At 33.0% G+C, this 13,952-nt stretch overlaps 1 protein-coding gene across 2 annotated transcripts in view; it reads right to left on the reverse strand.

Annotated features, from left to right (window-relative positions):
- Positions 1 to 11,719, reverse strand: part of LOC143248989 (katanin p80 WD40 repeat-containing subunit B1-like) — a 42,618-nt gene extending 30,899 nt beyond the window's left edge. The window contains exons 1-2 of one of the 2 annotated variants that reach the window (XM_076498100.1): positions 11,195 to 11,719; positions 9,382 to 9,512 (exon numbers count right to left, since the gene is read on the reverse strand). In XM_076498100.1, the coding sequence (XP_076354215.1) occupies positions 9,382 to 9,512; positions 11,195 to 11,297 (234 nt within the window). In that variant the 5' untranslated portion in view covers positions 11,298 to 11,719. The remainder of the gene's footprint in view (positions 1 to 9,381; positions 9,513 to 11,194) is intronic. The other variant, XM_076498093.1, reaches the window with a different exon arrangement.
- Between the last annotated feature and the right edge of the window lie 2,233 nt (positions 11,720 to 13,952).

Here is a 13,952-nt window from a genome sequence, read left to right on the forward strand (position 1 = left end):
GCTTAAAGAAGTATGAGAGAAATGACATTAGTTAAATATACTTGTTTTTTTTGTATAATACGTAACAGTATTTGAACCTTTAGTGATCGTATGTGTGAAACAAAATGTCTTATTTGATGAAAACTATAATTTCGAATACCTTCAGTTCTTGTAGGCCCAACTTTACACAGAAGCTACCAAATGGGGTTAATGCATGCCTATGCAGTTTTTATTTGAACTCAAAATCAAAAACTGTTAACTTATGCTACACACTTTCAAGCTATTAATAAAAACAAGCAAATATATACCAAATATCGATAACAGACTTGAATAAACATAAAGTGATAAAATATATTATAAAGCCAAAGAAATATGTTTCCCTTTGAGTTTTGATAACGTACTCATCGATTACAGCAACAAATTTGCTAAAAATCTGTTGCTATTGAATAAACAGAGTCCATTGAGCCCAGAGCTCAGGGTTTATTTTATTACCGTAACACATTTACATTTTATTTAAAAAAATGTATAAATTAAATATGAGGCCATGTGTAAAGAGTCTCAAAACCTGGCAAGTAAAGCCAGAAACAAGGGAGCCGTTTCTTCTCAAGAGTGTGTTTGTGTTTTCTCTTAGCAAAGCCACATTGGGCTATCTGCTGAGTCCACTAAGGGGTCTTCTCAAGCGAAAGACAAAGGCCAGCAAAACTGTATATTTACGATTTTTCACGCACAAAAAAAAACTTTCCTAATTTGCATTATTACTGGTGCCTTTATACTAGTGCCACTTTTCCTCACTTTGTATCATCAGTCAATAAAGTTTGTTTCTTTGCTATAAAGTATAAAACAACACAATGGACTATCTGTGCTCTGCCCACAACAAGTATTGAAACCCGATTTCCAGCGATTTAAGCCTACTGACTTACTTTTGAGCCACTGGGAACAATCAGCAGGGAATACTGCTTATAAAAGAACAACAAATTTAACCTGACTACTTTAAGTAAAAACTTATAAACGTTTAAAGGGATATTATCTGTCTAATATTGTTTGGCGGTAATGAACTTAAACCTCGGATTGATGATTGTAGACATGAAGTTTTAAAAGTATACCAATATGAAAAGTGTTCAGCTATTTTATTAATACGCAAAATAAAGTAATATATATAGAGCACAATATTTTACCCAAAGTTCAGGGTGTAACAAGTGACTAATAAATATTTTTGTAACGAGGAATGTGTCACGAATCTGAAAGCTCATACCTAAATTGCACACGACAGAAGGGAACGGTCCTCCAATACGTAAGTGCATGGTATATTAGAGCCACTATGAGTTTGAATGAAATGGACAGGGTTCAGAGGTTAACCTCCCTACGCAACAACATACACCAACTCAGGAAAGGAGTCCAACAAAATCGAGAGCTTTACCAACACCTGTATTGTAATCAAGAAAAGGCACTAGTTATTTATTTCGTTTATGTTCAAGTTCATTCTACAGGCGAAGGAACAAGTCAGTATTTGGAGGATGGGGGTGGAAGGCACCGATGACTGGAGAAACCTTATTTGCTATGTTGAAATAGCGATGTTCCATGGTACACATTCTGTTCCCCATTCATAAGAAGCACTTTGCTACTGGGTCAGTAGTTTGGGATGTAGCGAGATTTTCTAGTACTACCTCCATTTATTTCCCCATTGTTTTCTGTGTACATAAAATTAATCTGTTTAACACTAGTGAAACGTGTTAGTAAAACAAACATATTTAGTTTTAGTGTTAACACATTTTACAAGATCTGTAAATAACTAAACCACACGTAGTTAAAAATACTAACGTTATACACTAGAGCAACATACATATAATAAAAAAAAACACGTTAGATGTGAAACAAAAGTTGAGACCAAAAAAGGATTCAGCAAATGAGTTAAAGGAATGAATTCAAAATTAGTGGCCAAACTGGTAGCTACATTTATAGCATTGATATGAATTTTGCAGCATTCATTACTGCGGGTCTTGATATAACACGAGTAGAACACTGAGAGTGTAAAATACCCAGAAGAAATATCTTCTTCTTTCCCCTCATTATGCATTAATCCTTTTCCCACAACCAAACCCATAAAATAACTTATTTTTCTTCACTCCCTGATCCCTTAATTGTGTTCTAATTACTTAAAATTAACACACACACATATTTATTTAAACAATATTATTATTATTCAACAATGGTTGCAAGTGTCATTACTTGAAAATTATCTTCCCAAGTTATCAAAAGCAAAGAACAATGACAGAATAACTTTTGAATCCCCATTGTACCAAACGTGCTCGCCTTTTCAGCCGTGGGGGTGTTATAATGTCACGGCCAATCCCACTATTTATCGGTAAAAGAGTAGCTCAAGAGTTGGCGGTGAGTGGTGATGACTAGCTGCTTTCCCTCTAGTCTTACACTGCTAAAATAGGGACGGCTAGCGCAGATAGCCCTCGTGTAGCTTTGCACGAAATTCAAAACAAACAAACAAACCATCTCACGTTTTTAAGCATGAAGAGAAAGTAGTGAAAGGGGTAAAAGAACAAAGGTAACATCCTGCAGACCTACCAGTAAACCTGTCATTAAAAGTGATTTCAATATGTTAAATCTTCAACATTTTGTTTTTTCTTTAAATCCTCGTTTATCGAAATTAAAGTTTTTATTGTATACGATAAAATCTGTGTGGTGAAAATTACTATTAGCCATATGTTAAGTAAATGAAAATTCTATAAATATATAAAAATAGTATAGCAACACGAAAAAACAATAGTATTTGGGATACAGTAATGACCTGTTTTGATTAGTAGACAACGAGCGTCAGTCACATTACACACGTGGTATACTAGCGCTACTAGCGCTATATTTGCATAATTATTCATCCGGGTCCCAATGCTTCATTTTTATATATTTATAACTAATCAGGGCAAAGCACAGCTTACATTTTAGTTTTTGGTCTCCTTTTGTATAAAAAAATATATAAGTAGGGCTTCGCTACCTATTTCGAGCTAACGAAGACGACATTGCCTGGTAAGTTTTTCCCAGCAATTTGTTATATTTCTACGCAGCGGTAGAATATATTGGCAATGTATCAAAAAAGTAATTCTAATTAAAAGCGATTAAACTATGATTTCTGACACTAACTGCTACGTTCGGAAAACTCGACTTGGTGTTTCTTTATTTAAATATATATACATAGAACATTAATAATCATAATTTAACGTATTTTAATGTTTGTCATAGTCGTATATTTAATTTAGTAGTAATGTCTATTTGTTGAATGTATAATTTATTAGGAGTATTAATAACTATAATAATATAAGTAAGTTAATCAAAACTGAGTGACAGCTTAACGTACATTTACAAACACAAAGTTATGGGAAGCGTGAATCTCAGCACCTGCCAGTAACGCCACGCGACAAAAATGGGAAGTAAACAACGACAGAACTTCGAGTAACTGTAACTTCTTTGATATTTGTCTTGTACATATTTAACGTTTAATAGATTAAGAACCTTTGACACTTGGCTAACTCTTAAATTCCAAAGATTTAACACGTCAAAAAATATATATTTCTTCAAATTAGAAAGATTTGAATGTTTGACCAATATCTCTACTTAGTGCTCTATTTTAATGATGAATACTACAAGTTTTATTAAAAATCTTGTTGAAAATCCAGTTTCTAAATGACAGAATGATTATTAGTTTAAGTAAAACCGATTTATGACACTATAAAAGAGTTGCCAAAAGAATGATATAGCAGTAATTTGAGTCTGACTATACATTATATATATATATATATATATATGATATAAATATATATTATCAGTTTATATCAACTAAACTTTGACATGACAAACATCATCAACACACTTTTATCTCTGAAAGTTTACAACAATCATTGAAAAAATTGTGTATAACAACTTCACAACGTTGAAGTACTATGTGCAAAAACGTGTTACTGAAAAAAACAGCATGTATATTCAACAATATATATATATATATAACAGCATGTATATTCAACAATATATATATATATATATAACAGCATGTATATTCAACAATATATATATATATAACAGCATGTATATTCAACAAGTTATGAAAAGTAACAGTATTTGTTGTACAGATGACATCGGTTTACAAATTGATCAATAAAAAACTGTATTTTAATACTGGAAGTAAATGACCTTATAACACCATATTGTTTTTTCTTTAATTGGTCGTTTGTTTCTACTATTAAAATGTTTTATATTACTTGGTAATAAACTGTGTTTTTTTCTGCTTCATGTAAAAGTTATTTTTCCCTTCATTACTTTGATGAATAACGAATTTTCTCTGCTTGTGAGGAAAAAAAATTATACTACATATAAATGTGATTTAAAACGTATGGTGATAAGCCTAGCAATTGATCGGAGGTCTAAAGACGAGCGATTTTGTGATCATTTATATTTTTGGAACAGCAGCTTCTGTAAATTATAAAATGACAACTGTATTTTTGAACCCCCTCTGTACATATATATTTATATTATTGTCTAACATATTGGTAATCTATCTGCTTTGTTTACGTAAGGTTATTTAGACAAAGCTGAAGGTGCACTGCGTATATTCATAAAATTTAGTTACCGTGAAAAATGCTGGTTGTGACTATGTTGCATATGTTGCTTGCTGTATGTGTCTCACGTACTATATGGCGTTTCAAACGGAAAACAGCTATACGTGTAGTACTCAATAATAATAATAAAAGTCTGTGTAGCCTATACTACCGAAAACAAGCATTTAGGGCCTTTCGTTTGATATATCAAAAGGACTTAGTACAAGTCCAGTGGCTTAGTGCAAAGCTTATAATTTTGATGTTAACACGTTGTATTGCAATGACACTCGGACAATTCAAATCTTATAAATAAATAGCCATGTGTCAAAGTCTGTAACTTGAATTTTTTTTTTTTTACTCTTGGAATAGTGGCTTCTTTATTGTTTGTTTGCTGTTGAATTTCACATAAAGCTACACGAGGGCTATCTGCGCTCTCCGTTCCTAATGTAGCAGTGTAAGACTAGAGGAAAGACAGCTAGTCATAACCACCCACCGCCAACTCTTGGGCTACTCTTTTACCAACGAACAGTGGGATTGATTGTAACTTTGTAACGCCCTTACGGCTGAAATGCGAGCATGTTTGGTGTGGCGGAAATTCGATCCCGCGACCCTCAGATTAAGAGTTGAGAGCCTTAACCACCTGGCCATGCTTGGCATACTGTTTTATGACATTATAATCACTTGGATATACAGAATAGGCTTCGTAAACCTTTAAATTACTTTTATTTCAGATCTGTATAATTTAAGTTAAAAAAGATATGGATAATAATATTACTAGATCACAGAAATAATTGTCTTTTTCAATAAGTTTAAACAAACAAACAAAAAATAGATGACATGACCACTGAAAAAACACAAACCGAGCTGAAATTTACTAATTTAATTGTATAATGCAATAAGCTGTTTACCTGTATGCATCCTTGGACTGAGATAGTTTTAATTGTTTCTGTATTAGACTACTGATCTTCAAGTCAAATACTTGTAGTATTATGATGTGTTGGCTAATGTATGAATTGTTAAGTTATGCGTTTGTTTGTTGTGAGCACAAAACTGTAGAATGTGCTGCTTGTGCTGTGACCGCCACGGGTATCAAGACTCGATTCTTAGCGTCCTAGGCCCAGAGGCTTACCGCTGAGCCACTAAGGGTCAAGTAATGCGAATTACGTGTATTACTACAATATCACTTTTTTATTTAATGTGTGTGTGTGTATATATATATATATATATATATATATATATAAATAATAGTCAAATATCTGTCTGTCTGTTTGTCACGCTCTGCATTTCCTTAACGGTTAACAAACAAATGTTATAAATGCTCCACTAGACAATCATATTGCATTCACACTCTGATCTAAGTGATTGGGTTGACTGTATATTTTATATTTTTTTCATCACTATTTATTAAGAAATAACCGTTGAGTTGTTTTAATGGGCATATGCTACTATCAAATAAAGTAGATCTTGGTATAAAGACTATACTCGTAAAGAGGTGCAACCGAGAGGTGTCTGAAAGAAACTGGAAGGAGGCTCAAATAAGGCTTATAAAGAATCTTTTGACATAACTACATATATAATCTTTACAAATGTTTGAAAGCATAATTCCTAGTTAGGCTTACAATGATATTGAAAATATTCTAAATCAATGAACTATGCCGTAATGTTTCTACCTTCTACAGGCATAGGATTTTGAGAATAAGTAACTGTTTTTTTTGTGTGGTTTTTCGTTAAATGTAATTGAAAACAATAAAGCTAAGTATTATGACGAGTTGGCGAAAACGAGGTTTTACTGTTTTGTCAGACATAATAAATTAAAGGTATTTCTTCTTTGTTTACCTCTATATCAACTATAACCTTCCTGATTTATATATATTATATATATATATTCTGTTATTAATTGCAAATTTTCCAAAGTTTGAGAGAAAAACAACAACAACAGAAAACAATAAAAAAAGAGTCAAAGAAATAGCAACAACAAAATAAAAACACACCAAAAAACGCCACTTTACCATATGACGTAACGACAAGGCATTATTCATAGTAAAAACAGAACTAGTTCAGTTCTACCAATATACACTCGAATCGTTTGTTATAAAATTACAAAACAAGTAAAACTGATATTTAAAAATAGCAACAATAAAACAAAAAATTGACACTATATGTGTAACAAAAAAAATCCAATATTTTTGTTGTAATACATATTAATACATATTAAAAGTGCACCATTTTCATGTCACAGCGTAAAGTAATTCAGGCATGACATTTGATGAACATAATCACCAAATGAGTTATTAATTTCTACGAGAACAGCTAAGCCTTTTCATATAAACTATAACAAATAGCTTTATTAAAGCGCATTTCATTGTGTAACAGTGTTATTTAATTTTTATATTTGTCTCTTTTGTAATGGGTGTGATTATGAAGTTTTCTATGGAGGATTCTTAAAAAAAAATCTCCATTTATAATCCACAGCCGCTAACATGAACTAAAAACGCTGGTATTAAACCTGGTTCTTAAAGCACATGGGATGACAGATATTTGACATCGTGACCTACATTAGCACTTACCATAAACCACAGTATATACTGTGCCTTGAAAGTAATTTTACACTTTGTACTATTCACGTAACATACTTCTTCCTGACCTCTTTATGTTTAACACAGACTAATTTTATGATACATTTCCTTTGAGGTTGTTCTAAACTTACGAAATAGTAAACAAGCAATTAAAGCATTCAATAAAGGAAGAATCTTTGTTGTAATCCATATAATAACAGTTGCCAAGCGACCACGAGGTCTGTAAACGATCGAATGAATTTAAACATATTATCTTTTATGAGTTTACGTTTCTTGACGCTACTGTTGTTGTGCTTTGTCGTTAGAGTAAAGTCGGTTAATTTCTAAATGTGAAACAGAATGTGTAATGTGTAACGTCAGCATTGAATGTCTTCTTCATGTCCCAATTTTTCTTTGTACCTTCTGACATCTCACAACTTTAATAAAAGAATATACATATCTTTCCACACTTTCAGAGCTGTTCAAAGCACATAAAAACAACAACAGCACCACTACGCATGACCTTAATTGCAACTGAACATGTAAACATTACATAAACACACAGATTTAATTTTTGGAATATTTATGTGTGTGAGTGTGCTAATTTTATTTAGGATTATATTATGATAAGTTAAGCAGAACTGTATTATATCCACGTAGTTTCACTCAGCTATTTATGTTAAGTAGGGTCACGTTTTTAAGAATGCCCTTATGATATTGAAAATGACCTTCAAATTTCAGTAAAGTTCAGTGCTTTCTTTTACTCCGCAAGTGATCATTTTTTTTATAACGCTCAGCTATGCTTGAAAGCCCGACTGGAACCACGAATGCAACAAATAAAGGAACATATAGTAATTAAAGTGCAAGGCACAGTTGGGTGAAGACTTGTATATCCTGCAGTGTTCCTCGAGACACAAAGTGTGTATTAAAATAAAGAAAGCGGTATGGTAACGAGGTTACATAGGAACACCCCACTCTCTATTGTTTCATTCACACTCTGAGATGATAGTTACGCTGTGAAGACTGTATCTTGAAAATAGGTAAAACAGTTCACTAAAGACTCAGGAACTATTCGAAACAAAAGATGTTAATAAACAGTTCACTAGAGACTTAGGAACAATTCGAAACAAACGATGTCACTGGTTTACTGGTCAAAAACAGGCCTGACGTGAGGAGGGATCAAGGGGGCTACAGATCCAAGGCCAATTAGGGGGCCCGGGGAAATATGGGATAAATAATAATGTATTCTCATTTTCATAATATATATAACGAAAAATCGCAGTATTGCGGGAAATCGTTTTGCCTCAAAAAATACTTTTTTATCCATAAAATGTAAATTCTCAACACATTTGGCTTCTGCCCACCAGAAAAATTCTTCATACGCCAATGAATGTACCACGAATTTATGAAGACTTTAAAAAGAGGTCCGGTGACATAAATGTCCCCGGGGGCCGACTTGCCTCTCGACACCCCTGGTCATAAACTAAGGTTACAGTTATACACAGTTTAGAATCGTGAAATAATACTTTAATTTTTCTTACACATAGCATTTTCTAATGTATAACTTTCATTCCTACAGTAATATTATAAGTGAGCAATATGACTGACGAAAGAATAATTGTGCACAGTATAAATATACGTTAGTATATACTGACCTAGAAAAACTTTTAACTAGCAAACAAAAATATCGTTATATAAGCCTATCGATTGTGTTCAATCTTACGCTTTGGTTTTTGTTGTGGTTTCTTATATGGGTGTTATAAGACGCTGGTTACGTGTACTATAATCTAGAATAGATCAGGTGACAAATGTTAATCAAGTTAGAGAAGACTGTATAAATGTTTCAGTGACCTTACTGAAATCCAGTTATTACATGTAAAGTTAATATTTTACAGAAAAAAACTGAACATTTCTCGAGTATATTTAAAAACTGAAAATAAACGGAGTATCACGTTGTTTGTGGAAATATGTGTGTGTGCGCGCAAAGCAAAAACATGTTCAAGTTTAAGAGTAATACATTCAAATGTAATTATATATACTAGCATTTTTAGGTTCAAGCTATATTAGACACTGCCCTATTACTTGAAAATCAACAATGAAATCTTTGAAAATAGCTTATAATTCTTTATCAGTGTAGTGATTGAATCTATCATCTTGGTTGACAGACGTACACTATTAGGAATCTTAAATTCTTCGTAAATAACTTTTAAGTTACATAAACCTTAATATCATAAAAAAAGTGTCTTTACCATAATACGGTTAGACTTTCCTATTGCCCAAAGGTTGACCTTCTTATCTTCACCGCCTGTGACCATTACTCGGCCAGATTTCTTCCCTAGGGCTAAGCACCGGACACTTGTTCCATGAGCCAAGAACTTCTCTGAAAGTCAAAATAAACAATAATATTAACCATAAATACAACTCGTTAACAATTATGTTCACATATGGTGTTTTCGTTCATATATTAGTTTGCACTATAAACAATCTTCGTAGCAGAGAACAGCAACATTCAACAAACTTGTGAAATCTTTATGTAAATAATCTATTAATTCTGGTGTTAAATATTCACACATTTAGGAAAATGTCTCTAAATATATTTCAATAATTGTGTAATTGTTTGTTGTTTTTTTACTCGTGCCTTCACAACTGAAGCACAAATGGTAGTTGCTATTACTTATGTTAAGGATTTTTTTATAAACTAAACCAACTTGTAATACGTATACGGATATGTATACATGAATCAATTACTAAACTGTAACCAAGAGTTGACCAGAAACTACACCAGAAAAATTCGTTCTGTTTTTTAATAACAACCGTCGCGTAAACATTTTAACGTAAGAAAAAACAGCACTCAGAGATATAATCATCTCTTTTCTGAAAAGCAAAAAATTAAAAAAAAAGATTTCATTAAAGCATAATCACTAATTTTAGCAAATGGATTAAGACTGGTGAAAGTGTAACTTAGTTACTAATTTCTAAAAAGTTATTTTGTTACTGTTTGGTAGTTTTTATCTCTTATATTTTGTTTTTAATTTCGCGCAAAGCTACACGAGGGCTATCTTCGCTAGCCATCCCTAATTTAGCAGTGTAAGACCAAAGGGAAATCAGCTAGTCATCACTACCCACCGACAGCTCTTGGGCTACTCTTTTACCAACGAATACTGGGATTGACAGCCACATTATAAGGCCCCCACGGCTGAAAGGGCAAGCATGTTTGGTGCGATGGGAATTCGAACCCGCGACCCTCAGATTACGAGTCGAATGTCTTAACCCGCCTGGCCATCTCTAGTTTTAAAAAACGAAGGGTTTATACGATATATATGTATATTTTGCTTGTGTTTCAGTTAAGTCAATTCGTTTGTAGGGTTTGAATGTTGTTATAAAAGAAAAACTCCAGAAAGGATGTAATATAATTTCGAAATTCATGTAAATTATACATGTTTTGGGAAACATACCTTTCTCATGTTGACACAAGAAAGTTTAAGCCAAACATGTACACATACACACACATTCACATAGATATTTCCATTCTAATCAGTTAAAACATACCCATTTATGGCAAAGATACTAAGGTTATATGTCGCTTTTCCTAAAGTAGTTTTTTTTTTCTGTCGCTAAGGAGGTGACTGTCACTCTTGTAACTCACCAACAGCTTAAAATACAGATATATTTTGTTCACACAGAATTAGAAGCAGGATGACTTGATAGAGTAAATACTCCAGGTTTTAATGACAGTCGAACGACAAAGTTTTTAACAAATTTATCAAAATAGATATGGCTTCAAAAGTTTCGTAGTGTCAAACAATAACTTTTCACAAAAAAATTCAAATGTCAAATACAGCAACAAAGTTGAAAGGTAGAAATATAATGGATATGGTAGTTATAACGTGGTTGACGTATTATTACACAGAGTTATTTACTTTCACTCAAAAGTTCTTACTAATAATATGTAAGAGAGAGTTATATGGTCAGAACATTTATATTAACATAATGTTGAACATATTCTTCTGTAATATAGGAAATTGTTATTATAATAAGTTATATTTTTAAAGAGTATATTACCCCATCTCACAGAAAACTTCGATTGCATTACACGTTTCCGTTCTTGACTCTTGGTTTTTCGCTCAACTCCGAACAATGAAGATGGCCTTTTAACACGTTGCATCTCTAACAATATAATGCTACTTCTTTATCACGAGGGTCTCAACCGGCTCATCACTATGGGGTAAATCGTTAATCTAAATGTGTCGCACCCAGACACAAGCTTTTGACGGCAGTCTTCAGCAAACTAGGTCATTAACTATAAGGTGCGGTGTAACAGTCTGTGGAGGGCAGAAGGCACACCACTCAGCAGGATCTCAACAATCTCTGTTCTCGCATAAAGACGTTTTATTTCACCACGATATTAAAAAGCTTCAGCGTATATAAAACAACTACGAACAAAAATTGCAATTAATTGTTACTTACAGTTAAAATAACTTAACAAATAAATACATGAGCAAACGGTATGACCAACGTGCACGCAAGCATCAGTGCGACTTAATAATGTGTGCTCTTTCGCAACTTGTTCAATTTTGTGCTTAGCAATCAAGCTTGCGGTAACTTTCAAGATTAGACTTACATCACTCAAGACCACGTTTATAGGTGGCGCTTTAAAAAAATGCAAAATACTAGCACGTGATAACCGTTGAAAACATGTCAGAGAACAGACACGTAGTCGACACTCGAATGTTTAGGCTGGTTTGTACATTAAAGTATCACAAGGTTAAACTAATTTGAACGAATATAAGATACTCATCTCTTTTTACCTAAAATTAATCATAATTATAATAATTAAATTAATAGTTGTTCATCTTTTGTCTATTCTTAATATTTATAAAATATACAATTCAAAGTAATTAGTTTATGTGTTTGTTTTGATTCATTACTTTTTGTATTGTAGGATACAAAATTAAAAGTGTAGGACTTTAGATTGTTGTTTTTATTGTTGAATTGTGCGCAAAGCTACAGGAAGGCTATCTGTGCTAGTCGTCCCTAATTTAGCAGTGTAAGACTAGAGGGAAGGCAGCTAGTCATCACCACCCACCGCTAACTCTTGAGCTACTCTTTTACCAAAGAATAGTGGGATTGACAGTAACATTATAACGATCCCACGGTTGAAAGGGCGAGAATGTTTGGTGTGACGGGGATTCGATTCTGCGACCCTCAGATTATGCGTCGAGTGCCTTGCCGGGCCTACGACTTTAGAATTAAAAGATAAAGGATATCAAAAGAGAGCACTTAAAAAGCGTTTATATCTGACGTCACCAAGCAAAGAGATTAAAAATGAAGATATAATAAATTTTTTAAATTTTGATGCACATTTTATCCGAAAAAACAAAAATGCTTCATAAGTTCGGATATTTCACATTTTTAATTTACAAAAGTCGGATAGATATAGAAACATTGCACACAGTTTATTGCATACTGAACAACATTTGTATATTGCAACTTAGTTTTAAGCTATTGAAAACTAACGTTCTACTATAGACATGAGAACAAATAATTCTAAATAAAGCTCTCACTACTTACCGCTTTTAAAGCAACACAGTTGGCTTGTAAGTGTTTGTTTGTTTGTTTTGGAATTTCGCACAAAGCTACTCGAGGGCTATCTGTGCTAGCCGTCCCTAATTTAGCAGTGTAAGACTAGAGGGAAGGCAGCTAGTCATCACCACCCACCGCCAACTCTTGGGCTACTCTTTTACCAACGAATAGTGGGATTGACCGTCACATTATAATGCCCCCACGGCTGGGAGGGCGAGCATGTTTGGCGAGACTCGGGCGCGAACACGCGATCCTCAGATTACGAAGCGCACGCCTTAACGCGCTAGGCCATGCAGGCTTGTAAGTGTCAAGATTATTTCAAAAAGTAGAAATAAAACAGTACAATTACACAGAGCTTAGATTCAGGCATATTAGCGAATACTTATAAATGTACTTCACAAGAAAAATACCAGAATCAACGCAAACACACGTCTGATAACAATATACTTACGTACTAAGTTTATTCAACACAAAAAACTATCAATGAATAAACGACTCTTGCCCTGTTTGTTTACTTGCACGAATGTTTCAATCACGATCATTACAAATACCTATATTTTACAAAACTGCTCTTATTATGACTTAAACTTTCGTATATCATACAAAACCATGCAGAAAAGGTGACGGACTACATCCCCATTTGACGAAATGATTTGCAAAGGAAACGTTATATATTCACATCTGTATACCAAATACATCTGTACAGCATTCTGTCCTACATATTTTATATCACGTTTCCAACTTGTAATATAGGTTGGAAAATAAATAGATTGAATAATCGCTAATAACATTCTAATTTTATTTTTTTGGATCACTTATGTTTAACATACACGTTGTAAAACCGTAAAACAAATGAAATACATTTCATACAAATTGTGTGATTTGTTGGGTGGAAACCTCTAACTGAACTTCTAAGAACGCGGTTCGAAAAAGTTAGCATTCTACCGTGATATTTCATTACATTTTGAGGCCTAAACATTTTAAATTTCTACTTCATACACCAACTAAAATTATCTTATTTTTAAGAATACTTTCAACGTTTTTCTTCTAGTTGCTGTTTGCTATGAATCGTCAGGTGAATGCAGGCTTAGTTTGATAAACGTTATCTAAAGTAATTAATACTGGGAAAGTAATGGTTAACATACGTATTGCATGAATGTTTACCTTGAAAGTAACCCAAATTAGACGAGTTAAGAGCTAAATGTTAGAAATTGTTATTTTATAAATAAAGTAGCTT

This window comes from Tachypleus tridentatus, chromosome 1 (genome assembly GCF_004210375.1).
Source record: "Tachypleus tridentatus isolate NWPU-2018 chromosome 1, ASM421037v1, whole genome shotgun sequence".
NCBI classification, from domain to species: Eukaryota; Metazoa; Arthropoda; class Merostomata; order Xiphosura; family Limulidae; genus Tachypleus; species Tachypleus tridentatus.